At 38.1% G+C, this 26,866-nt stretch overlaps 3 protein-coding genes across 6 annotated transcripts; 2 read left to right on the forward strand and 1 right to left on the reverse strand.

Moving 5' to 3' along the window:
* Positions 1-810: 810 nt before the first annotated feature.
* On the forward strand, positions 811-2,669 carry alkbh7 (alkB homolog 7). Its single transcript, XM_003452831.5, has 4 exons — positions 811-1,406; positions 1,762-1,935; positions 2,050-2,174; positions 2,324-2,669. Exons 1-4 carry the CDS (start codon positions 1,134-1,136, stop codon positions 2,442-2,444), a joined length of 693 nt encoding a protein of 230 aa, XP_003452879.1. The 5' UTR covers positions 811-1,133; the 3' UTR covers positions 2,445-2,669.
* A 2,847-nt stretch (positions 2,670-5,516) lies between these two features.
* Positions 5,517-22,587, reverse strand: gtf2f1 (general transcription factor IIF, polypeptide 1). Of its 4 annotated transcripts, XM_025906926.1 has the most exons (16): positions 22,498-22,587; positions 22,083-22,149; positions 19,784-19,878; positions 10,858-10,934; positions 9,825-9,874; positions 9,523-9,595; positions 9,150-9,343; positions 8,769-8,939; positions 8,429-8,634; positions 8,176-8,326; positions 8,013-8,068; positions 7,445-7,576; positions 7,263-7,342; positions 6,860-7,001; positions 6,579-6,711; positions 5,565-6,419 (listed from the first exon to the last, which is right to left on the reverse strand). In XM_025906926.1, exons 4-16 carry the CDS (start codon positions 10,867-10,869, stop codon positions 6,215-6,217), a joined length of 1,605 nt encoding a protein of 534 aa, XP_025762711.1. In that variant the 5' UTR covers positions 10,870-10,934; positions 19,784-19,878; positions 22,083-22,149; positions 22,498-22,587; the 3' UTR covers positions 5,565-6,214. The 4 variants fall into 4 exon arrangements, with proteins under 4 accessions (XP_005457751.2, XP_019213506.1, XP_025762711.1 ...); XM_019357962.2 differs by lacking the exon at positions 22,083-22,149; XM_005457694.4 differs by lacking the exons at positions 19,784-19,878; positions 22,083-22,149; positions 22,498-22,587 and adding an exon at positions 11,450-11,578 and having other exon boundaries at positions 5,517-6,419; positions 7,269-7,342.
* On the forward strand, positions 10,925-26,107 carry LOC102076224 (adhesion G protein-coupled receptor E2). Its single transcript, XM_019357433.2, has 21 exons — positions 10,925-11,061; positions 16,375-16,506; positions 17,704-17,850; positions 17,926-18,051; positions 18,234-18,377; positions 18,665-18,814; positions 18,924-19,070; positions 19,152-19,189; positions 19,427-19,507; positions 19,632-19,661; positions 19,758-19,920; positions 20,007-20,120; positions 20,217-20,392; positions 21,637-21,822; positions 22,412-22,615; positions 22,709-22,950; positions 23,053-23,119; positions 23,222-23,313; positions 24,352-24,511; positions 25,196-25,261; positions 25,426-26,107. The coding sequence occupies exons 2-21, from the start codon at positions 16,422-16,424 to the stop codon at positions 25,495-25,497; spliced, it is 2,490 nt and encodes an 829-aa protein (XP_019212978.2). The 5' UTR covers positions 10,925-11,061; positions 16,375-16,421; the 3' UTR covers positions 25,498-26,107.
* The last annotated feature ends 759 nt before the right edge of the window (positions 26,108-26,866 follow it).

Raw genomic sequence — 26,866 nt, forward strand, 5'->3', positions numbered from 1 at the left:
TAGAGTAAGGCAGGTGGTCCTCCACAAGGAAACATCTTTTTTCACTTTGTCTTTGCATATTTAAATCACAATTTAACTTCAATGTAAAAGCAATGCACTTCTTGTGGGGGTAAAGGAGATACCTCACTTTCCTTCTATAAGAGTTTGCCTGGATACAAACCAAAAGAGGGAGCAGGAGAGTGGAAGTGGTAACCTTAGTGGTAAGTAGGCCAAGTAAGCATTTTTTTTCTCTTTGGGATTCTCCAGTGAGGATGAAGTCATCATCTCCTCTAAGAACTCCCTCCTTTCGCCTTTTTTTTCTCACATTCTCCATTTTTACAGCTTTCAAAATTTCGCACAGATTCAGAGTCACTTAGTGGATCCATGAAAATTTATAAACTCTTTTTATAAATTTTTATTACTTTCTATGTTAGCATTGGTTTTTTTTTCTTAATCCAGTTTCTACATAATTTATCATGAAAATCCTGTGCATCAGGTAAAGCAATTTAAAGCCTGGCAATTACAAAAAAAGATCTTTGTGTATATTTTGTCAAACACTATTGATACAGTTGGTGATGAACAAAGTGGAAAAACACCACCTCCTGTGTGGAGGCTTAAACATTTTTAATAGTAGAAATGTGCTGATTAAGCTGATTCAGTTTGTAATCATGGGTATTCAGTTCCCTCCAGTGTTCACACAGATAAATTGCAGCATATGCTTCCCTGTATTTATTAAACCTGTAAGAGGTTTATGGTACCATAGCAGTTCGCCATTAAAATAAATAAATAAAATATTTTTAAAAAATAAATCTGTATAGAATATCTTTTGTATAATGTTTTATAACAGTTTTTTGTAACTCTAATTTGCACTACTATTTTTATGTAAATTCATTTTCATTCTTATCCTTTTATATGGTTTCCATGGTACATCACAAGATTACGGGTGGCATTATCTTTGAGATGACGGAGGTCAAACATTTTGTCAGCTTCTTTCAGGCGTTTTACTGAAAAAAGACTTCGAGCCCCACAATGCTTTGCGTTTCCAACATGGCGCCTCCCATATCTGCTTGACTTATGTCAACAAAACCGAAACGCCGCTGAAGGTAAACGGGGGCTTTATAAGGACACTAACTAATAATACATCGACAGGGACGATGAAAGTGTTGTTGGCTGTGTTAAAACAAATCCACAAGCCAGCTCTTTGCACCGGTAACCCGCGCTGTCTGAGCTCCGGAGCCACCAGCGGCCTGTTACCTTTCCGGGATGAAGCTCCAATGGTGGGCTCCAGCCCGGAGCTGGTGCAGAAGCTGAGCTCGCAGGTGGAGGTGAGGACGGACTTCATCACTGAGGAGGAAGAGGCTGCTTTTCTGCGGGAGCTGGACCCAGGCCTGAAGAAGAAACGCTACGAATTTGACCACTGGGACGATGTAAGTCAGGTTCATTGTTGACTGAAACTTTAGGAAAGTTGAATGTATTGAATATTTAAAAAGGTGGAGGTGAAGGTGGTTTTACTGCACTGTGATTACAAGTGCTTCTGATAGTTTGTCTAACCCAACAACGTTTATGAGGCAGGATAAAATATTAGACACTGCTGACAGTAATGCAGTCCCTGTATGACCTCAGTGATAAACAACATAAAGTACAGTAGTTCGTTTTTAACTGCATCACAGAGCTATAGCTGTATTCACACCTAACACTGTCATTGATCAGTGTAGTTGAACTGTTTTCTCTTCAGAGTAACACAGGCTGTGAGATTGACTTTGTTTTTTCCTGCACATTTAGGCAATCCACGGGTACAGAGAGACTGAGCGTCTGAGGTGGGGCGCGGCGTGCGAGGAGATCTTGAATCGGGTCCGATCTACAGCATTTCCTGAGGGTAGCCAGCTCCTCGGCCCTGTGCACGTTATAGATTTGGACAAGACTGGCTACATCAAGCCCCACATCGACAGTGTCAAGGTGGGTTTCCCAGGATTTTTGCACAGTGGCTTTCTGAAAATAGTTACACACGTGGTGATGTAGCATTGTAATCTTTGGAGACTTTATTTGTGATCTTACTCTCACTTTTTCCAGTTCTGTGGAAGCACCATTGCAGGGTTGAGTCTGTTGTCTGACAGTATTATGCGCTTAGTGAAGGAGGACACACCCAGTGAATGGCTGGACCTGCTGCTTTCCCGACGCTCCCTCTACATACTGAGGTGCTGCGCTCACCTCTTATCTGTCTTAATATTTCCTAAATATGACGTGTTTGAGATTAATACACAAGGCTCAATGGTTATAGTAAAGAAACAGATGTGGTAGTTTGCACTTAACAAAGGTTCATCCTGTCCTTTTTACACCTGTGCAGGGACCAGGCCAGATATCAGTTCACTCATGAGATCCTGAAAGATGAGGAGTCTGTGTTCAACGGGCAGAGAGTGCCTCGGCAGCGACGCATCTCTGTCATCTGTCGTAACCTTCCAGGATAAGCTCCAGCTCTAATATCTGCTTTAACAGCAACAGATCATCAAGTCCAACTTTGAGGTTTCTGCCAGTGATACTCATGGAGATATTAAGGCTAAGGTCTTTCAAGTTTATTAGCGACTACAAATGAAGTGTTCAGAATCTTTTGGGGGACATGACGCTCTTCTGGTCATGCTGTTAAAAAAGACTATGAATTGATTCAATTTAAATGACATTCTTCTAAATTTGCACTGGATCCTGCCGCAGACATCAGATTTAAACGTATCTGAATGTTGTTTTCGGTTCAACATTAAAGTGTTGATTCAGATTTGTATATTTATATAATAATTTCATCACTTTGGTGTGCTTTTCTAATTCTGTATAATACAGAGTCTCTTTGTGAAACATTTCCAATGTACCTTAGCAAATAAAATTATGATCTTGAATGCTTTAAAAACGTTTGACTGAACAGTGTGTGAAAACCCACAGATTGGACAATTAAAGAATATAATTTAAGAATAAATTACATAAATACACAGCTTTTTTTGACAACACTTCAACAATTCTTTAAAGACTGACATCATGGATTTAACTTTAATAGAAATCTAGTGTTCTAATTGAAAATAAAGTGTCCTTCAGCTCAGTTTGACTAAAAATGCACTTTAATGTTTATAAATGTTTATAAACTGTTTTTTTGTTTGTTTGTTTTTTCTAGAAATTATGACCACTAGATGGCAGCAGCACATCTTCTCTGATAAGTCAATTTCATTGTAGGAAGAACCACACTATTCATTGATCCAAAGTGAAAGAGGTCAAGACTTACAATACTATTATACAAAAAGTACTTAAACATGACTTACTGGCCAACCCCAGTTTAGACAAATACTCCTTATGTACTTCTTTAGCCTTATAACACAGGTAAGGAAGACAGTGCTAAATTATATTTGTTTATTTTATTGTAATGACTGCGTGTGAGTTGGGTTTCAACACATTGATGACACCACAGTTGGGGAGTCAATATCATAGTATATTGCAGAGAGGAATGGGGATTAGGGCTCATTCAGAGACATGGTGGTTACAGAAGTTCTGGGCCTGGGATTAAAAGGTAAAATACATCTTTAAAGACGATGTGTCTGTGATGTGCTAATTATCATGTAAACCAAAACCTTGGATTTTTTTTTCCAAACAGAGGCTGTTTTGTCTTTTGTTGTTCATGGTCTTTCTTCTCTTTCCCAGCTGGCCATGGCAGATGTTTGTTCTTCTCTGAGTGTGATTCTGTCTCACATATAAACCTAATGAAAGGGAGTTCCTTCTCCTGACTGTTGCCAAGTGCTGGTTCATAGGGGGTGTGAGCTGGTGCAATGTAAATACAATTCAATTAAATTGTATTTGTATCACGCCAATTCACAACAACAGTCACCTCATGGCACTTAATATTGCAAGATGCAAAATTAGAATGAAATTCTAACAATCACACAACCCTCTATGAGCAAGCACTTGGTGACTGAGTGATAAATTCAAGCACAACCAGCCTCAGGGAGGGGCAGCTATCTGCTATCACTGGGCTGGGGTGAGAGGAAAAGAGAAGAGAGCAAAGGTAAACTACAGGAGTGAGGGGCAGAGTTTAATAATTGCTAATGATTAAATACAGAAGTGGTGTATAAGCACAGAGAGTGAAAGGAGAGTGAAGAAGAAACACTCAGTGGATCGTGGGAAGCCTCCCAGCAGCCTAGACCTATTGCAGCACAACTAAAGGATGATTCAGGGTCACCTAATCTAGACATACCTATATGTTTTGTCAAAAAGGAAAGTTTCTAAACTTAATCCAAACTGGGAGCTGGTCTCACAGAAGAGAGGTCTGATAGCTGAAGGTTCTGCCTCCCATTCTATTTTCAAATGTCCTAGGAACAACAAGTAAGCCTGCAGTCTGAGAGTGAAGTGCTCTATTGGAATGATATGCTACTGAGGTCATTAAGATAAATGGGGCCAGATTATTCAAGATTTTGCATATGATGAGAAGGATTTCTAATAACATTCTTTAATAAAATTTAACAGGGAACCAATGAAGAGAAACCTCTATGGGAGAATATTATCTCTTTTTATGTTTCCTGTAGTTTAACTAGTTCATTTGTATCATATGAGTTCATGGATAGATAAAACTGGGTATCATCTCCATACAATTAAAATATAACCAAGGTTTTCTAATAATATTACCTAACGAAAGCACGTGTAATGTAAAAAAGTATATTGGTCCCATCACAGAACCCTGTGGAACTCCCTGAATTGCTTTTGTGTGTGAAAAGAGGCTCCTCTTTAACTGGTGCAGTTTCTGTGCTATTCTGCACTCTAAATCCTGACTACATTTTTTAAATAAACTATTCATTTGAAAATGATCATTTAATTGTTTGACAACTAACACTTTTTGAAATAAAAGGTGTGAAATTGGTGTACAATAGAACTGTTTTTGCTTCAAATCGCACCACAATGTACATAATCTCTCACAGAAAAATGTGAAAGATAAAAAACCTCAGACAACACTGCACACACATCACTTTCACATCCCTTTCACAACGTTGGCATTTTAAATGCTGGACATTTTTATTATTAAAATAATAAAGCTATTTGCAGCCTACCAGTTGTGTCAAAATAGCAACTTCCTTTTATGTGATACAGGTTATTTCAGGGCAGTAAACAAAGCAGCAAACCAAGTCTGTAGCTACCATAACAAAAAAGGGTTTTGCAAAAGACAAAGTCTTAGCTTCCTGATGGGTATACAAATTTGCTTTCAAAAATATTTGCATGCACCCTATTACAGGATAATCGTTTTGTTTGTCTTCCCTTTGTGAAGACACTCTATGCGCGTTCTGTGCCCAACTATACTATCAAGCACCAGAAGTGAATGTTAGTTGCTGCCATTTTTTCTTAATGCTATCTTATGTGTTGCTCAGAGTGAAAACAAATTTCAATATTTAGATGTTTAATGTGACGTGTGTTTAATAAATCTGTTTGTATTGAAGTACTTCCAGGAACAACTGATTGGATAAATTGGAAAAAAAATAAGTGCCAATATTTGTCCCTAAAGGACAAAAGGTTTTTAGTTTTTTTTTTTTTTAAACAGTGAGAGATGAGGTACAAAATCTCAAATCCTTACTTAAGAATAGTTTTATTAGAAAACAATTTCTATGCAAGGAATTAAAAAAACAAAGCAAAAAACAGAACTATCAGGTTTTAAGTCAAAACTAAATCTTTCATTCAACATAATTTCATGGACAAGTCTGTTACTTAAAGGGAACTTATTCCTTATTTTCTGTCATAAACATATTTTCTTCTTCTCTGGGATCTGTGATGTAAATGAGAACCCTGTTAAACAACTTTTTTTTTTTTTTAGGAGGGGCAGCAAATCAAAACAAAGCTAGCTTACAAGGAAGTGGTAGGCAGCTAAAACAAAGAATAAACTGCAGTACTGTAAATAAATAAAAAGAAAATATATATATAGATATTTTCTTTTTATTTATTTATTTAGAACTGGAAATCCTACAAAGCAATTTTAACTTTTTGGAGTTCAAGAATAAAAATACAGAAAAAGAAAACTGACACAATAAGTCTGCTTTAAGGTGAAATTTCAGACTGTTGCCCAAGACGAGTCCAGCTTCCTGTGCTGTGCCATATCACAGAACTACCTGTACAGACTATTCTTCCATGGGTTTTATTGAAAACACTAAAACCTTTCAACAAAAGAGGGTCAGTTTTAGCACTTCACCTCTTCTACAACCACAACATCCCTCTGTTCCTTTGGTTATTCGGTGAGGTAGAAGTGCATTTTGTCGTTTATGTTCTTGCGCTCTGGATTGAGGCGCTTAAGGATCTGTGCCAGCACGTTGACAGTCTGCTCACTGCTCAAGCCGGTGCGCTTAGTCTGGAACTTCTTCAACAAGTCTTTAGTGGTCATTGGTTTACGGATCAGGTAGCGGCGGACTGCTTCCTCTGTCAGCTGCACATCACTGTGGGGTGAATGAAAAGTAAAGAATACAGTTTAACACTCACATTTACATTAAAATCTATTTGTGTCTTTATGTTAGCCCTGTGAATTGTAAGACATGCAGGAAGGAATAACTTTGTGTGTCAATGAAACAGTACTGAAACAATAACCTGGACCTTACCTTGAGCTCGGGGTGGATTTGCCTGATTGGGGTTGAGGTGTGCTCTTCCCAGAGGGAACGGGGCTTTGGGTGCTGGGCTCCATCTTAAGCTTTTTGGCAGCAGGTGAGTCGATGCTAGGACCCTGTCTCTTACCTGCAGAGAAGACAAGTTTGTTTGGAATGGAAGAACAAAAGGAGAAGAACAAAGAGAAGAAGCCACTTGTGAAGGTCCTGCATAAATCTATGTATGTACACTATACTGTGAACATAGGAGCATTTGTGTGGATTTTTTGAGAAATCACCTTGCTCCAGCTTGCTGGCGGCAGCACGGAGTGTGTTCGAGGTGGAGGCAGAGTCTAAGGATGGAGTTCCAGGACGGCTGCCAGTCCTGGAGCTGCCTGCAGAGCCGCGGCCACCTGCACGTTTAGGAGGTGTGCGTTTCTTCTGAGATAGGAAGAAAAAGACGATAATTGATGAGAACGCAAACAAAGAACGAAAAATTCCAATACAGAATAAGAATCAGCACTAATATGAAAAACTCCAAAGCTTCAGCATTACAAAACTGGTTGCACAGTGGTCTGACGTAGCCATCATTTTATTAAGCAACAACCGTACTGATGACGTTAGTTATGATAACGATAGGAAAATATATCAAAACGAATTTGACTTAAAAAGAAATAAATGTGAATTTGTTCAGTCACGCACACTAACCGCCATGAACAGAGCAGAGGCCGTCTCTCCTTCGATGTCACTGTCATCTGAGCTGTCTGATTCTCCACTGCTGTCTGTGAAGCACAAGAACATAAATCTTACTACTCATACACACACATTCCTCACGTTTTAAAATACTCCATTCAACAGTATGTGTTGTGACTTTGTTTTTTTACCTTTTTTCTTCTTCTTCTCCACTTGAACTGGGGTTTTCTTCCCTTCCTCCTCCTCTTCCTCCTCTTTTGCTTCCTCATCATTCTGTTTCTCCTCCTCACTCTCTTCCTCACTTTCAGATTCTTCATCAATCCCTACAAAAGGATAAATATTCAGAAACAATCTAAATACATTGATTAGTGAAAAACTAGGCACTCCTGGCAGGTATCTGGCCATAATGTTCGTCCAGATGCGGAGCGAAGTTATATGAGACCTAAGTCATTTTCAAGATTGTGTCTACTCAGGTCACCTTCCACTCACCTAACTTTTCAATGCCTAAAATACATTTTTTAACACTGTATGCATAAAATCATATGTTTGGGGGTGCCTGTGCCGCAAAAGATAGAGTGGTGCATCTACCAATCAGCATTTTGAAACCCTGAGTCGCCTCTGATGCATCCATCAGATTGTGTTCCTTTAGCGTTTGTATGAATGTGTGTGAGACTGGGTGAATATCCAAGTACACGTCCATTTACGTGTGTATTATAGCTTCTCTTTTATGGAGTATTTTTAACAAGAAATTGATCTGACCTTTAGGGTGTTCCTCTGCTTTGACAGGCTTTCCCTTTTCTGGTTCTTCTTCTGAGCTAAATTTGGAACACAAAATAAATACATAAATAAAACAACAAACACAAAGAAAACACATTGTTGATACAGTGTGAGTCTTTGTGTGCCTTCGTGAAATGGACCTGACCTGCTTTCATCTGACATATAATCCACTTCTAGGCCCTCGTAGTCTCCGTCATCGCTGTCTTCCAGAGCCTCGTTGTCTTTGCTTTTTTGCTTCTTTTTCTTTGCTTTTCCTTTCCCAGCATCTTTTTTTACCTTTGGCTTGCTCTCTCCATCTGTCCAATAAAGCCAAAGTGTTTGAAGGAAGAAAATCAAAAGATGAAAGCCGGAGAATGTTTTACAATAGTCTCTTCTTCTTGTTGTGTCTTTCTCCTTACCTTCCCCCATACTGCTGTCACTGTTATCACTACTCATCTCCAGGTCGTCCTCCAGGTCATGAATGCGCAGGTCACCCCCTCTTCCACCCCCCTTCTTTTTCTTCTTCCCAGATTTTTCTCCTTCGTCTTCGTCTTCCTCACCTCGCTCCTGCTCTCGAAGACGTCTCTGAAGCATGATGCTAAAGTGATTCACCACCTTGTTCCGCCTAGAAAAAAAGAGAGGGTGAATGTCTTAATATCAAGCATTTAACATCTAGGGTCAACTGAGTACGTATTTTTTAAGTACTCATTTTTCTTCATCACTATTAATCCCAAACCACCCCTGTCCTTTCCCTTTCACCTGCCCCACTCCTCCTCAGCCTCCTCAGCAGTCAGAGTTCGGTGTTTGGCCTGCGGTGTAAAGTTGTACCAGCCGTGAACAGGAAAAGCCTCGAAAGCTCCATCGGGACACTGCGTGAAGATGTAGTAGGATGCATTTTCTGTAACGCCACCCTTCTTTATACCTTTGAACCTAAAAAAAAAAAAAAAAGCACATGCATAGACAGATGGTGGCAAACAGTAAAAAGAGATGCACTGCACTGCCTTTACTTTCCTCACATGAAATCCTTTACAGACATCAAGTCACTGAGATTTCTCTAAATAATAACTCTTATAATACATAATTTTATCTTGTATTGCCAATACTTTTGAAGAGTAATTCCAAGCGAGTCTCTCTACTCACCTCTTGCCAGCTTTACCATTAACCTTGAGAATCCAGGGCTGGTCCTCCACTTTGAATTCACGCGTGACGATACCAAACTTCTTCCGACGAGCTTCCTCACGCTGCTTTTTGCCAAACTCACTACCTGCTGCGCCTTCAGGGGTCTCTTCCTCCCCATATATCTTCCGAGCACTCATATCTCTTTCCATACGAGCCTGGAGAAAGGAGAAAGAGCGATGGAAAAGTGAAAAAAAGAAACCTAATTCCTAAATTTATCACATCTTTCTCTCCCTCTCTTTTTTTGTTTAAGGCTAATAAGACTGGCTGATATTCCTTTCTCATATCAACTCTAGCTCTGTCACACTGTGAGGTGTATTTAAAGTATGAAGCCCACCTGTGTCCATGTTGAACAGTTGACTCTGTCCCCTGCATTGAATGCCATTATATTGTACTTCTTGCTGGTGTTTCTATGCAACACACAAACAGTGAAGAAAATAAAAAAAGAATATAGTGAGTTATTGTGTAACATAACTGAGCTCAATTCATTTGTCACAATCATCTTCTAATAGTCACGCACATACACGTCTTCAAGGGACACCTAAAATGACCGAAACACCCATGAACACATGCAAAACAGTGACTCAAGGTAAGTCCTGTGCACACAAATCTCTTTGGATATTTACATGTGTTACTCACTTGGGGACACGCACGGTGTATTCTGTGGCTGAGGTGCTGCTGCTGCTTCCCTGAAAGAGAAAAAGTGTTCCTGTTGGAAGCCTGTCAGATTTGAATAATGTGCACACCATGAAAGCCATGTCATCCAGCACAGCTCAAAAGTCTTGAGTCTCTTCCTTTATATTTACAAGGAAAATGGAAATGCAATGACTTACTTAAACCACATATAAGGTAAAAACGTAAACGTAAAAGAGTTTGTACAATTGCAACAAACTTTAAAGTCAATATTTGGTATGATTTCCTTAATTCCTCAACACAGCCTGCATGGACTCTCTTATGCAAGCTTTCTTGTCATTTCTTCCAAGATGTCTTCTGTAATAGTTCCCCAGGCTTCCAGAAGAACATCCAAAGCTCATTTTTTGACAACAAACCTAATCAGACACTTAAATCACTGCCAACCTGCTAAACATGGAGCATTTTCAAGGAACACTATGGAGACAAATAAAAGCGAGAAAAGCATTGGAAAAAGTGAATATTTTGTTTGCATCTGCTGTCAAATGTAGTTTTTAGAAAGACAGTTTTTAGAAAGAGAAAAAAGAGAAAGAGAAAAAAATGGGAAACTGGAATTAGCCAAACTGAAATGAGCTGAACTGTAATGAGCTACAACACTGGATAATCTTTTGTGTTACCTGCCTCTTTCATGCTTGAATGATAGGTCAGTGTTAAGTGGTTGACAAACAAACCGACAAACAAAAAAAACAAAAACACTCCTCTGAAAATAATTAGGTGCAAGGACTGGACTGAAAATGAGTTTACGAAGCAGCCAGTGTCCAAAGAAAAACTCCTTCAGAAGGCCTGCAGAACTGTTTCCAAAGACCACTTAAAAAAATACAATTAAATCTGGCTACTTGGAAACAAAACACAGAGAAATGAGAGATGGCTCAAGACTTTTGCACAGTACTGTAGATTCTCAGCATTAAACATAGCACAAGAGTGGATCAAATTATCAAAAGAAAATAAATACATATTTTTGTGTTGTCAAGTCAAAGCTTACCAGTGATGTCATGGTTGGTTGTCAGTCTCTGGATTTACGACACTACATCAACATCTGCTTTAGGCGAGGTGGACACACTGTTACGAAAACAGAGTAATTATACTAATAAGATAATATATAATAATATATAATTCAGTCAGTTTGTGTTTAGTATTAAGTCAGATTATCCAGCTGAGAAACAGAGGATCGAAAAAGTCTGTGAAGGTACGATATCCCTGCACGAAAACATTCAAATAATGCTTTATAAGCGTTTTCAGCAAGTTATGACAATTTTAGGATTAAAACAAACGCGGCAGAATAAAGAAAACCTATCTCCCTTCCATGACTCATTTGTAATATTACAAGAAAGACTGACTAAAGTTAAATTAGGCTACAGTTATACGAAACGAGGTGTAACTGATGTTTATATCTTTGTACGTTAGCTTTAGCAGCACCACATTTTGCAAGCAACTGTAGCTGCGGTCTGTAGCTAACTGTGAAAACAAGCAGGACCGCTGTAAACTCGTGAGACCTATCCATCTTCGACACATGCAAAAAATATTGGAAATTAAAAGACTAAATATGAAATATCGGCTCATAAATGATCATATACCGTCTTAACGCTGTGCGCACTCCAATTGCACTTGTTCCGTTTGCCTGTATGGTCAACAGGAAACTTTTACTGTAGACATTGGTTCCTACCAGTCCCTTTGAAGGGTTCCGCTTGTTCCCTTCTATTCACCAGTTTATCTTGTTTAAGAGTTTCTACCACCCCACCACTCATCCACCGAGGTAAATAAAGTGGCACTACCTTTAACACAACATTTACAAACACGCGTGTAAGATGATATCCACAATCTGCACTAATAAACCACAAAAATGTGTGTTTTAGGATTTTATTAGTTTTAAATATTTATTTTGTGAATAAATGCAATTTGCCTGTGTGAGAAGCAATTAAAGAGACATAAAGTATTCCTCATAGTACCTGTATGTCAATAGCATTTAGTGTGTAACAGAGGATTTAGCGAGTGACTACAATGATAGCCTGCTCTATGGAGCAGTTTAATTCAACCCTGTTCCATTTATAAGGTGTCAGTTCCCTGCAGTATTGTAAAGAGCCTGCAATATTAGAAACAAAAGAACCCAAGAATGTGTCGCATGTGTTTGAATTGCAGGTTCTGACCATAACAAGAACATACTTTGACATGGGCCTTAGAACACGTGTACGAATTTGTCCTATATGGCATATCAAAGCCCTCCCAGAAGTAACAAACCCAAAAGAGAAGTGTATTTTCTGTCATCTAACAATCTGTAGAACACTCCAAAAATTTATCTTGGAAACTAGTAAAGTAGTATTGATCGCTGCCTTTACTTTCCATTATCCACATTGATTGACTCACAAAAACAACACTGCCAAGGAAACATGACATTAAATGCTACAAACACTAATAAGAAAGAGAAAATTTGATGAACAATTTGAACTGACTAAGAATAATTACTTAGAGGCACTTGTTTACCCTTTATCACACATTTGACTGTTTAACTTTGACTTGTGGCTGGTCATATAATAAGGTCATATAATAAACTTGTTAGCAAGGAAGAAGAGTATGGATTTGACCAAGATTAGATTGAAAAGCTATTATAAAGGGAGATGCACTTTGTATATATATGTATGCACGATACAGTGCATAAGATAAGCAGTGATTAAATAATGGGTTATTTTAATTGCAATCCTCGATCATGTCTGCTGCAAACGGTGCACATGACTGTATTTTTTTTTATCATCTTCGATTTGTATTTGCATTATCTCTTTGCATGTTCAAGGAAGGATTAACTTTTTTGGGAAGCTATTTAAATTTCACAGTGTGTGCTACAAGTAGTCAGGACTGGTAAGCAGATGTCATTCACACATGATGTTTCACATGATGATGAATTACTTTGCTTTGTCACTTCTACTTGGTACGTAATCTTCTGTTTTCATTCAATTCAAAATATAACCTGAAAGCAGAAAAAATGAAGTTTCAAATAGATCTTATTTGGTGTGTGTTTATTTGTGTATAGTTGTGATTTTCTTTGGTAGAATGATTGTACAGCATACATTTTTAATTACTTAAAAAACAATAATTGATTTGACAAGTTTTTATTTATTTCAAATCTTCTCTAATGCACACAGGGTCAAAAGTATACATGTGCACTAATATTTGGTCAAATATCCCGTAGCTTGCTCATTGATCAGACGCTTTTGGTAACCCTCAAAAAGCTTATTATAGCAAATATTTGACCACAGCGTAGTCCACATATTTTCAGTAGGCTTGAGGTCAGGGCTTTGGGAAGCTCATTCCAGAAGCTTTATGGATCATTTCTCAACAACTGTAGATTCCAAGATCAAACAATTTTATGGAAGTACAAGTTATTGTGCTGTGTGACTACTTTGCCAAGTTTTGGAAGAAGAGACACTGTGAACCCAAGATGAGGGGACATTGATTAGGATGTTTAGAAACAAGTGAGGAACCACCAAGGCTTAAGCCTGCCATGAACTGTAAACTGCTGGAACACCAACTGTAATCATGCAGCACAATGAAGCCAGTTTTATATTGCCATGGACTGAGGAGATGCCAACCAAGAAAGAAGTCCATGCTTCAAAATTAACACCTTCATGCCGGCTGAAATTTTCAGCTTTCCACATGGACAACCCAGATGGCCTCTGAAGAAGAGTTTTCATGCTATTTGATCAGATGAGACAAAGATTGAGCTGTTTTCCCTGGCTGCTCCAGTCTCCATGCAAAATATCCTTGACCAAGTTGCTAACCCCAAATTACTCTCTAATAAATCCATCAGAGTATTCATGTGTGTGTATGTTACATCTAAAGCAATTACACGTCAACAAAAGTGCTTGTTTTTTTATGAATAGGTGTGAATGTGCGAATGAGGCAAGTTGTATAAAGTGCTTTAAGTTGTCAGGTAGAGTAGAAAAGCACTATATAAGACTCAGTCCATATAGGTGGATGAGGATTGTTGTAGTTATTTTTATGACTGTTTTGATTAGCATTTATTTTGTCACCTGGTGAGCACACTTAAACTTGCAAACACAGCACATCTTTCCATGCCGTGTGCACTACATTGATATATCCTTTGTCTTGTTGCTTAATGTATTCTACTAAAAAAGAAAAAATTATACAGTCTTGGAGGCATTCCTCAGTTTGATTCAAGTGTAAAAATTAAGTTGGTATGTGACATTATAGAGATGGTAACGTGAATGATTACTTTTCAATAGTATAACAATTTAACAGTAATTTTTAAGATTAATTAAACATTTCTATAACTTCTTATCTTCTTTGTTTCAGGTTTGCTTGTGATACCTGTTATTACTGTGTTTCCTCCTGGTATGAACAAATAAATAGGCAATATATGTGATTTAAAATCACCATAAAGTGATAAATTATGTGTGATAATTATTGTACATATTTGATTTGCATTGTGCAGGTTCTTGTGATGGATACACCAATATAACTCAGTCGTGGCGCAATCGGGGATTTGACTCTTCTTATTTTGGTGCCACTCTTGTCAATGACCAGGAGCTTCTTAACAAATGGTGGCGCTTTACAGGGATTGGTGGAGACAGAGTTATTATTGATTGTGTACCCTATTATCATGGTGGCGTATGGGGTGGTCTTTTTATTCCATTACCTTATCCGAACACTGAGTCTCTGACACCAACAACAGTGACTGCATATGGCTTCTGGAATTATTGCTCTGACAGGTCCGCTGTAGTCAATATAGCTCTCTGTCCTGGAGGATTCTACGTGTATCAACCAATGACTTACCCATATTCCGAGCAAGGATATGTGACCTGTGAGTATTCTTGTTACCATGCTTCTGTTCATTTTTACTGCTAAAATAGAAATCTTAGCTTGAATCCCTTTTTCAAATATTCAGAAATCATTCATTCATTCTTCTCTAGGTAGAGGTGGATGCATCTTTTTTCCCTCTCCCTCCCTTATCTTTCCCTGCTTGGCTTCAATGTTCTTTTCTAGTCTTGTCTAACTCTAACCCTCAGAGAGTCTCTCAGTCTTATTCTGGATTTGATCAACTAGTCCCTTAATGAAATTGACACTGCTTGATGGTCAGTTGTGTCGTGTGCCTGGCGACACTCTCAGTGGAGGGCATTGAATAAGATCTACCTATGTGGAACAATGATAAGAGAGTTCTCGCTGTTTGGAGCTGGCTCAGACCTGGCTTATCGAAGAACAAAGAAAGCGATTACAGCTGTTCAAAACCCCACAAGGCTGGCCAACATGACTGACGATGGGCAAGCTGTGAGTACTCAGACTGTGTTTATTGAACACAATATTGATAAGATCTTGGAGAAGCTCATGGCTCCTCAATGGGAATTGAGAGACCTGATGACCAGTGATGGACATTTAGACCAACTGTGAAACTGGAATGCAGTTGTTCGTTCGAACCCAAACAACCATGTCCTTCATGCAGCTATCCAAGGCCAAGACTGGCCAGAACAACAATTCTCCCTGATAAGAGGACTGTGTTATGACTATCTGCTCCTATCCCTTAAGGTCACCTATGTCAGGTGGAGGAATGTTGACTTTTGCTTGACTGGGTGAAATGACTCTCTCTCAAGTTGAACACTCCCTCCCCCCTCCCAATGCCTCCGAACGCTTACTCCCACCCGAAGTAGACAGGCAGACCTGTCCAACACCGGAAGACTGGCAGCAGGACCAGGCTGCTGTTTACACGGGCTAACTCCTGACTTTTTTTATTGTACCTCTCTGACCTTTCTTCCCAATGTTTTGCTTGTGTATTCTATGTATGGTCAGAAGGGGTGCTCATGGCGCCGGATCATCTGGCAGCCTGTAAAACAATTTCCCTCAGGATAAATAAAGTATTATCAATCAATCAATATCAATTCTAAATTGTTGAAGTTAGTTATCTGCAGTGCTGAAAGTATTTTAACTGACATGGTCTCCAGGCCTTGGCTCAGTTGGCTGGTCACATGACTTGCAGACTAGGAGAGAGGAGTGCACATTGGTGTGATACAACAAGTGAGGCAAAAAAACTGAAGTGATTAAATCACACACACACACACACACACACACACACACACGCACACACACACACTATACACTCTAAAACTCTAAAATATGATGGTGTTCAGTTAAACTCTTATGTTTTTTTTAACCTTTTACGACTGTAAAACTATGTCATTAAATATCTAAACCCGAATTTCAAAGGGCAAAACTCTTTATTCAAAATTTAAAGTACAAAAGAATCAGGCATTTCATTTCCATTACCTTTGAATAAAATAAAATAAATTAAAATAAATAGATAAAATACATTACTTATAGTGGGGAAATCTGACTTACATTATCCAAGAGAGGCAGAATACAGAATATTTGTGTACTGATGATACTTTATTTTGTTATTTGAATTTTGTGAAAAATAGTCGGTAAGCTAAATTGAAATGTTTTTTTGTTGATAGTCATTTATGTTATGATTGTGTTTCACAATTTTATATGTATTTAGATCATTATGTCTGTAAGCCAGACTCTTGTGGACCATTGGCCAAGTGTATGCCAGATGGAGGCTGCAATTGTGAGGATGGTTATGAAATCCCCCGAAGCCACCTTCCTACTCCGGATTCATTTGGTTGTGTTGGTAAGTACATGAAATTAAAAATAAGTAACTATTCTATATTTCGTGTTTATTCTTATGAAAATAATGTGTAAAACAAAGTGCATCATCTTTTGATCCTGATGTCTTATACCTAAAAAGAATGATCTGGGCCTTACCAGGTTAAAAAATTATTTGATCTTTCAAAAGGACAATGCAAAAGCTGCTGCTCACAAATCAGAGTCCCTTTACAGATAAAACTTTCTACCCTAAGTTGGGGAAAAAAAGGTTAACATTTTAAATTATGAGGAAAAAAAGAGAGATTATATAATAAAGATTTATTCCTTTAGTCATTCCTTTTAAGACCTTAAGTGGGATATTTGAAATTCTCAAAAATGTGTGGAATGTGCTGGTCAGTTTACCAGCATGCCATGCAATGAAGCAAACTAAATTCTTTAGTAACAAAGCTGACAGTGTGAGCTTGCATTTGCAAACAGCAGAGACTAATCTTACTTGTAACATCATCCCCTGGAATAGGGTCAATAAAATATGTCCTCTAGTATTTGGAAAGGTTAATGAGGATTCGGCTGAGGATATGTTGTCATATCTTTATCTCCAACTTTTTTTAGAAGAGACATCCATAGGCATAGATAACTTGGATGGAAAACATTTAAATCCTTGACTTTGCTGTTCTCCAAAACGTCCTTCAAACAGCCTTCAAATTGTTTGCAATCTTATAATTCAATGCTCACGTGGGCAATGACAGTGAGACCTGGAAGGGTGTAATTGGGCAGAACCACATGCCTGATCTGAACCTGAGTGGTGTTTTGTTATTGGACTTGTGCGCCAACCACTGTTTGTCCATAACGAACACCATGTTAGAACATAAGGATGTCCATAAGTGCACATGGCACAAAGAACACCCCAGGTCCAGGTCGATGCACTGTAGGTAAGGGGCGCCATCAAGCTGATCAAAGAGCTCTGGGTAGAGACCACAAAATTGAGAATGTGGATACAAGTGGCAGAAATGAGCCTTCTCCAAAGGATGGCTGGCCTCTCTCTTGGAGATAGGGACCATGCTGAATGATAATAATACAAACATTTACACTAATGTTTGTTATAAATAAACTTCACAAACAAACTAAAGTAATAATAAATAACTAAAAACGAAAGAAAATAAACTTCACTAAATGTCAATACTGTTAAAGTTTGCAGCTTGTTTGTTATTATTCTTTTTGTCAGATATTGATGAGTGCCAGAGGACTACAGGGATTTGTGGTTCTAACTCAAATTGTGAGAACACCGATGGGTCATATATATGCACCTGTTTGACTGGTTTCAGTGTAACAGATCCAACACTGCCACCTGGAACGTCCAATGGATGCACGGGTACCAATTAAAAACACAAAATAACAAAATCTATTTTTAATACAGATTTTAACTTGGTAACTGTGGTATGTTTAGATACTGATGAATGTCTTGCCAATATCTGCGGGCAATATGGGTCCTGCATCAATAACATTGGAAGTTATGTGTGCGACTGCAATGAAGGCTTTCACATTCAATCTGATGCAACCCCTGTTTGCCAAGGTCTGTATTATTATTTATGTCATGTGTTCGGTAGGAAAATCCTTTTGTGTGTTTGAGTGAATATAGCTTGTAGCATAAAGTTCTTTGAGTGATTAACACAATTAGAAAAGCATATTAAGTGTAATTTTCAGTACACAAAGAACATAAATTGAATTTGTTTACATTAACTGTCTTCTTTTCAGATAATGATGAGTGTCTAACCTCATCTATCTGTGGCCCTGATTCTATCTGCACAAACACACCTGGAGCTTATACCTGTGGGTGTAGACCAGGTTACGCACCAACTGATCAATCCAAAGAACCCAGCAAGACCAACATATGTACTGGTATTTACAACATATTTCTAAGGCATTAGCTGAAAACTGTAGATATAGGCAAAGAGACTGCAGTTTAATATGAAAAAATGCAGAATATATACAAAAGAAACAGGTTCAGTCTCACAACCTGCCATAGTATTTTTTGACCTGCAGCTTGAATTTTATTAAATGAGGTCATTTCCCATTTGTGCATGTAGGTAAGGAAAAATTACATGCACAGTTTCATTGTTTTTTTTGGGTGGTTGTTAACCGTCTGGATCACTGCGAGTCTGTGTGTGTGCGTGTGTGTTTTACAGATATTGATGAGTGTGCTGACCATGAGTTGAACATCTGTGGAGCAAACTGTAACTGCACAAATTCAATCGGATCTTACAACTGTACCTGCCTTCCTGGTTATCGAGTGGACAATCCACATGTTATAGCCAGCATTGCTAACCCATGCAATGGCATGTGCTATTCCTATGCTCTTTTCTTTCCAAAAGCAAATAAATATATAATTTCCAAAAAACAAACAAGCAAGACAAACAGCCCCTTGTGTTTCTCTCACTGCTTTAGATATAGATGAGTGCAGTGAAACCCCTGGACTGTGTGGTCACCAAACTGTGTGTACTAATGCACCAGGCACCTTCTATTGTTCCTGCCCTGATGGATTCTACCCATCAACTGGTGTAATTTGGATGGCGGGCATAACTTTTTGTAAAAGTGAGCAAAGCTGACTTCAAAGATATTTTAGATTTTCAAAAGTGTTTAGAATTTAAATGTATTTTTTTAATTTACTGACAGGCCTTGAAGACATTCTAGATGAAATCAAACCCCATAAGGTAAGAGTCGTGGTGATTTATGTTTTAGAGGCTAACTTTTTAATGCATAACAAAGTTCATTAATAACCCGTTATGTTTCATGATTTTGATTGTAAGTAAGTTAGTTCTTTGATAAAAATCACTTTTTCACAGTAAAACATTCGACTGTAATTAGACAGTTATACAAAACTTAAACCCCCATTTTTTAAAGATGCCATCGTGTAGCAAATATAAACTAAACCCAAACGTTAATTTCAGGATCAGACAAAAGAGAGAGCTTTCCTTGATAACATGGGTGAAGACCTGAAGAACAATACAGGTGTCCTTTTACCGGATGTGGTACGTAGTTAAAAATGTTATCTTGTAAATGCTACACAACAAATGCGATGTAACGTGATGCACAGAAAACACGGTAGTTATTTTTTATCTAACACAATTTTCTCTGTTCTTGACATCTTTGCAGACAGTTGCAAACTGCTTTTCTTCATCTATGGTACTGAAAAGCAAACAGAGTCACAGCTTTATATTTCCAGTTCATTCATTTAATTTGCATGTTTATTTGTTGATTACAATAAGTCGTCTTCTGTAGATGGTTTCAGGTGTTGGAACACTTACCAGCACAAGCAAGGTGAGCAGTGAAGGAGACGGGGAGACTGGTAGTATTATTCTTGGCCTCTCAGAGCAGCTCGTTGTTGCAATGACTCCGTCGACTGAGACGCAAATAAAAAAGGAAGTACACACTTCAACAGTGGGTAAGACAAAGCTCAACCTTATGCTAATAGGTCAAATTTGAGTTCTTAGTAAATACAAACATAATGAATGCATATCTGTGTTCAAGATATGAGTCTAGTGGCCATTGGTTCATTGAGCCATGACAGCAAGAGTTCATCCCTCTCTGCCAAGGAATGTGAAATGAAAATCAACTTGGAGGATCTAGCTAGGGCCAACAATGGTAAGAGCTTTTTTAAAAAAATGATGACTGACACAGGTGCATCAACATCAGTGTTTTTGTTGTTGTTGGGTTTTTTTGTGATGTGATCACTTCCAGGTTCTATATCAGCCGCCTTTCTGACGCTAAATGGGATGGAGAGCATTCTCAGTCATCAATACTTCAAAACCAAGAATGTGACAGAGATGTACTCAGATGTTTTAACTGCCATAATACCAGGAATAAACACCACCAACCTCACAGAGCCTGTCAACTTTACAATTCAACACAAGAAGGTGTAGCATCAAGATTGTACACATAGAGTGTTTGCCTCCTTCCTGTTTTCCTGTTTTTTTTGTATGTTTGTCACACTTAAATGTTTCAGATCATCAAACAAATGTAAATAATAGACAAAGATAACGCAAGTAAATACAAAATGCAATGTCTAAGTGTAGGTGTTTGTCATTAAGGGAAAAAAAAGTGATTGCCCCCTAACCCTAATAACTGGCTGGGCCACCCTTAACAGCAACAACTGTAGTCAGGCATTGCAATAAGTGGCAATGAGTCTTTTACAGCTCTGTGGAGGAATTTTAGCCCACTCATCTTTGCAGAATTGTTTTAAATCAGCTACATTGGAGGGTTTTTGAGTGTGAACCACCTTTTTAACGTCGTACCACAGCGTCTCAATCAGATTGAGGTCAGGAATTTAACTTGGCCACTCCAAAGTCTTAATTTAGTTTTTCTTAAGCTGGAGGTGGACTTGCTGATGTGTTTTATTATCCTGCTGCAGAATGTTGTTGTGGAAGTTTTAGATTTAAATAAAGCCTGCAGACAAGCGGTGAGTGGTAGCTAACATTCTTTAACAACATAATCGTGCTTTAGAGTGAGGTCTTGAACAGATGGCCGACATTCTCCTTCAGGATATTTTGGTAGACAGCAGCATTCATGGTTTTCCAGGTCCTAAGGCACCAAAACAGCCCCAGATGTAATGGGACTCAAATCTTCCAAAATCCTCTCCTTTTGTCTCATTAGTCCACAGAATATTTTCCAAAAAGTCCTCAAGATCATCAAGATGGGTTTTTTTTTTGGCAAAGGTGAGATGAGCCTTTTGGTCAGAAGTGTTTTACTTCTTGAACTCTTCTGTGGATGATATTTTTGCCGAGTCTCTTTCTTATTCTTGAATCATGAACTCTGACCTTAACTGAGACATGTGAAGCCTGAAGTTCTTTAATGATGTTCTGGGTTCTTTTGTGATGTCCTGGATGAGTTGTGAATGTGCTCTTGGAGTAATTTTGGTAGCCCAGTCACTCCATGAGGAAGCAGGAAGCTTTCCAGACTCATAGCTATCAGTGACTTTGTTTCTCAGTTGTTTCTTTAGATTGTGGTATGATGTCTTACTCTCTTTGACCAAAATTAACATTTGTGCTTAATATGCAAGACACTAGGAAATCAGGAAGGGGGCAAACACTTTTCACATATTATATTGAAAAAGAATCAGACTTTTTATTCTTGCCTTTGTTTATTTATTTATTTTTTTTAGGAAGTACCAGAAAATGGAATGGTCACTTGTGTGTACTGGGAAGCTGGAGAAGCCGAAGGTGGACAGAATGGAGAGACAATGCGTTGGTCAAAAGAGGGTTGCTGGGTTGCATACTCTCAAAAAAACTACACTGTTTGTAGCTGCTCTCACCTTTCTACCTTTGCTCTCATAATGCAGATTGGGGAGGTATGTTAGTTACATGTTGGTAAGGTTGAAGCCTCATTACTTACAGGACTTAACATACTTGTACATTTTTCAGATTTTATTAAATTCACAACCCACAATTTGACAAATGGAAACATGCAGTGTATATAAGCGGTTAAATCCCTTTTTACATTTTAAGTGGAAGAAAAAAAATGTTTTGTAATCAGTCAAAATTTCTCTAGAACTTTAATTCGGTATTCTGTCAAACTGCTTTGTCAACAAGTATAGTACACTTTACATACCCAGTTTTAGACAGGTTATCCCACACTTCTTGGCATATGCTATCAAACCTGGGGAATTGTCTATGGACTGAAGGGAGAAATAACAGAAGGACTATAAATTGAAATAGGGTCCCAAAAACTGAACTGTAAATTGAACTGTGGACTTGTGGAATCATTACAAGAATCATTACTGCAGAATTAGAAAGATACACAACCTAAAAATTGCTCTTAAAAAATCTTCAACTTGGATTAAGTCTGAAATGGATCACCTGGATCTTAGACATTTGTCAGCTTTAAAGCATTTTAAAAAGCCATCCATTTTCATCTGCATCCATGTATCTCATTTTCAGCCTGTGCCACAGAATGACTTCTTAGAGTGGCTGAACCGGATATGTGTGATTATTGGACTTTTCTTTTTGGCTTTGGCCATCCTTACCTTCCTTCTGTGCAGCTGGAATCCCAAAATTAACAATACTGCCCGTCTCCACCTCTGCCTCAACCTGGCTTTTTCGCAACTCCTCCTGCTCTGGAATGACAAATACACTGATAATAAGGTACAACGTGGCTAAACTACAAGAATTATCAAAGGATTCTCTATTGTGTTCCAGTTGTCCATAAAGCTTACATTCATTTATCCGTCTCTACAGCTGGCCTGCACTGTCATGGCAGGGCTTCTCCACTTCTTTATTGTTGCCAGTTTTGTGTGGATGTTGCTGGAGGCACTACAGCTCCACCTGTTGGTTAGAAGGCTCTCCCAGGTGAAAGTCATTCAAAGAGATGGTCTCCCCAGGCCTCTTCTCTATCTGATTGGCTATGGTGTTCCATTTGTGATTGTTGGTGTTTCTGCACTGATCTATTCTGATGGATATGGACGTACTAAGGCTAATGTGTAAGTCGGACACGGTGCAATGCACAGATTTATGTATTAAATCCTTTTATTACTAAATGTACAAGACTGGATAATGGTCTCTAATGTGCGTTTTCATTGTAGATGCTGGCTGTCAGAAGAACGAAACTTCAAATGGGCTTTAACAGGGCCAGTGATAGCGATCCTTGCTGTGTGTCTATTTTTGTGTTAGAACTGTATTACACATTACATGTCTTTTCTTAACGTCATAATTTGTCTCAAAATTAAATTATAAATCTGTTTATTTTATCAGCTTAATTGCATCCTGTTTGGTGCAACTTTATGGAGTCTGCGGCCCACCTTGGCTAACATAAAAAGTGATATCTCTCAGTCCAAAGATACAAAGTAAGTTTAAGGTTTTATTTAATTTAAAGAGCAAGCTCAAATTCTGAGTAATCATTATGATTTTTGTGTACTTAAAGCAGCTTTTAAAAAAAAATGTCACTCAGTAGAGACTCGAGACTAATTGCAATTTCCATTCTGATTTTGATTATTTGCTAAATGACAACACAGATTTTTCCCTATTTCAACTACAATTGACATTATATAGAAAGAAAATCAACTTTTTTCAACACAAAATATTATTTGCATAATAAAAAATATTAAGCTTATTAAACTTTTGGTCCAAATTGAGTAAGTTACAGGATTTTCTCTGTCAAGCACGCTACTAATTGAATAGAAATTAGCTGCTGTATATCCACCTTTATATCAGATACTTGCATCATTTTCCCGTATACTTATGAATTCACTAGATCAGAGCACATCAACCCTTTTCTCTTTTTTCTCACCTGTCTGTAATTTTCCTTTCACAGCTCTTGCCTGACTCTCTTACTTGTGGTTGGTTCTGAGCTGTGAATAGTTTAGCTTGAGTCACTTTTCATTTGTTGGCTAATTTTAAAAAGTACACAATTAAGTGTTTGATCAGGTTTGTCATAACAAACATTTTCTATGGTGGTTTACTTTGGCGAACTTTGTGTCTTCACTCGTGGTGGGGAGTTTCCATGCTGGCAACTTGTTGGCATGCGCCTGTGAGTGTGTGCACAACTATTTGCATGCTTTTCCATGTGCAAGTAAATAGTTTTTTATTTGTGCACTGTGAGTGTGTAGAAATAGTAGTTTGTAACAATTTGCTCATGAAATGTATGTGCAAGACGCTGACCAGCCAGTCCCCCTTCTGGGCCGGAGAAGACTGGAAATTGGGAGATACCTTTCCCTTGCCAGACAATCAGTTCATCTCTAGAGACTAAATATGTCATCCTGTTTGACTATAAGTGCAGTTACAGTAGAGAAATAAATTCATTTAGCATACTGATGTGATTTTATTTAACATCCTGCTCCAATGTTTTGTAAAGAACTGTAAAAACTTTGTTGTTCTGTTTGCAGGTTGATTTTGTTCAAGATATTGGCCCAGTTTGTTATACTTGGCTGTACCTGGATTCTTGGCCTGTACCAGACAAACCTGTTCTTTCAGGTTGTTTTTATAGTTCTGAACTCCCAGCAGGGTACTTTTCTCTACATTGTCCACTGTGTCCTCAACAAAGAGGTAGACTCGTTATACCAGTGTTTCTTAACATTTTTCTCACATACTATATGTCAAACTTTTTATAATTCATTCTTCATAAGAATGCTGCACAGCAAGAAGGTCCTGAGTTCAATTCCACTATCAGGCCGGGGTCTTTCTGTGTGGAGTTTGCATGTTCTCCCCGTGTTTGCGTGGGTTCTTTCCGGGTACTCCGGCTTCCTCCCACTATCCAAAGACATGCACTTAGTGGGGATAGGTTAATTGATTAATCTAAATTGCCCATAGGCGTGAATGCGGGAGTGAATGTGAGTGCGAATGGTTGTCTGTTTCTGTGTTAGCCCTGCGACAGACTGGCGACCTGTCCAGGGTGTACCCTGCCTCTCGCCCTAGGCTCCAGCGCCCCCCGTGACCCTGAAAAGGATAAGCGGAAGCGAATAGATGTGTTCTTTATAAGAGAAAAAAAAAGATTTAAGTTAAATGTAGTTAAATAAAAGCTAAACTCTGCCCCACTAGCAATGGCTCTGTGGCTCTATGGATCTAGCTATAGGGCATGCACCACAGTTTGAAAACTCTTGTTTAATAATGACCTGCTCTGTGATTTAACATCATCTCTATTTACAACATATTAGTGGTATTTTTTTACGAGTTTTATGGTGAGAGTAAATTAATTTATTTTTCAAAGTGTGCATTTATTTCATATTCTAGATTAGAGATGAGTATGTCAAATGGCTGACCTGTTCGTTCAACAAGACCAGAGAAGGCGGCTCAGTGGTAAGTTTTGCATAGCAGCCACTTGACCAATGAGACTTTTTCACTTTGCCTACCTGTGTTGTAAATGTGACTGCATAAAGTGTTGCTTTGCTTGTAATAAATTTAAACCTTTTCTAAAAATGTTTTTTAGTTCTTCTAAAGTATCAGCACTACTTTTTTGACAGAAAAATGTACCATCAGTTTCCGAGGACTTGGACATCCCTCAGACGTCAACATCAGCTGATGTTGATAAATAAGTGACGGGAAACATGGAAGAAATAGAAGATTTATCTACTTTTCTGCTAATAACTTTTTACTTTCTTTTCAAATATTTCAATTTGTACTGTGAATTTACCTTGTAAGTTCTTTTGTCATGAAAAATTAGTGCATTTTATGTAATACTTGTGCTTTTCGATATTTAGAAAGTATTTTAAACTACTACTTGCTGATTAAATGTCCCAAGTTTTTCTCCCAAATGTTCACCTTTATTTTGAAAAGGTTATGGCCAGATATAGGTGCACCCAAATCATACATCAGATTTTGGGTTGCACAACCAGTTATTAGGGCTAGAGGACAATAACTTTTTCACACAGGACCAGGAGGGTTTGGACAGCCTTTTTTCTTTAATAAATCTAGTTGTTAAGCAAACATTTGCTTACTTAAGTTTTAGTTTTGCTTACTTAAAGTTGCTTAATGACGATTGATCAACGATTGACCAATGATTGATTCAGTGGGTGGAGTCAACTATTGTACAACTGGCTTGTAATACAGTTTTACAGGATTGCAATATACTCCTTTTAATGCTATTAAAGTGCTTGGTTGTGGAATTTACATACTGCTTAATTTGACTCAATAAAGTTACCTGACACCCAAAGTTCTGTTTTTGACCTTTTAAATGAATTTAAAGTAAATACATTATTTACTTTAATTTAGAATTTAGGAGGAAGAAAGTTGGTCACTAATTATCAGTGTCCCATAATACGGTTTACTCATGGGTGCCTTTTTGGCATGAGGAAAGGAAGGAGTCTTGCCCTTTTTACAGGCCTGAAACACAGCCGCACAGTATGACTACATTTTTCATGCAGGTGCCATGATTACTGCAGCTTGACGAGAGCACACAGTAGGGTGCTGGTGGAGGCTGAAGGAGGAGTAGTTGGTAACATAAAGCAAATGCAGGCACTGATCGTATACATATGAATTAGCATACACAAAACACTGATACGGTTGGTCTCGAAGTAGGAGGGAGCTCTGATGCAGGTTTTGACTGAAAGCTTGAAATGTTTTTTTTGTGTGAAAGGACAAATATTCAATAGATCAGAAATACGAGATGGACTAGAGAAAAAGAATGACAAGCAGGACAGCCCCTGTTTTTTAATTTCACAAATAAAATAGCTATTTGATAAATTTTGAAGTGTATTTTAAAAGTCCTTAGTCTCTAAATTGATTTGGTCCAGATTTTAACAGTATTGGGAATTTTAAGTATAACTGTGTTCATTGTCTTTGAGATCTGAGAAAGGAACTAAAGAAAAGAATAAATGCTTCACAAATCTGACAGGTTTTTTTTGTTTAACATGAAAAAGACATAAAAGTCCTGCATGTCACATTGTGTGTATCTTTCCTAGGTCC

Source organism: Oreochromis niloticus, linkage group LG4 (assembly GCF_001858045.2).
Source record: "Oreochromis niloticus isolate F11D_XX linkage group LG4, O_niloticus_UMD_NMBU, whole genome shotgun sequence".
Classification (NCBI taxonomy): Eukaryota; Metazoa; Chordata; class Actinopteri; order Cichliformes; family Cichlidae; genus Oreochromis; species Oreochromis niloticus.

Coding starts and splice junctions, on each gene's coding strand:
- alkbh7 (XM_003452831.5), top strand. CDS start 1,134: ATGAAAGTGTTGTTGGCTGTGTTAAAACAAATCCACAAGCCAGCTCTT. Junction 1,407..1,761: donor AATTTGACCACTGGGACGAT/GTAAGTCAGGTT, acceptor CTGCACATTTAG/GCAATCCACGGGTACAGAGA. Junction 1,936..2,049: donor CCCACATCGACAGTGTCAAG/GTGGGTTTCCCA, acceptor CACTTTTTCCAG/TTCTGTGGAAGCACCATTGC.
- gtf2f1 (XM_019357961.2), bottom strand. Junction 8,940..9,149: donor AATGGTAAAGCTGGCAAGAG/GTGAGTAGAGAG, acceptor TTTTTTTTTTAG/GTTCAAAGGTATAAAGAAGG. Junction 8,069..8,175: donor TATATGTCAGATGAAAGCAG/GTCAGGTCCATT, acceptor TTCCAAATTTAG/CTCAGAAGAAGAACCAGAAA.
- LOC102076224 (XM_019357433.2), top strand. CDS start 16,422: ATGCCAGATGGAGGCTGCAATTGTGAGGATGGTTATGAAATCCCCCGA. Junction 17,851..17,925: donor AACGTCCAATGGATGCACGG/GTACCAATTAAA, acceptor TGGTATGTTTAG/ATACTGATGAATGTCTTGCC. Junction 20,393..21,636: donor TTACAATTCAACACAAGAAG/GTGTAGCATCAA, acceptor TATTTTTTTTAG/GAAGTACCAGAAAATGGAAT.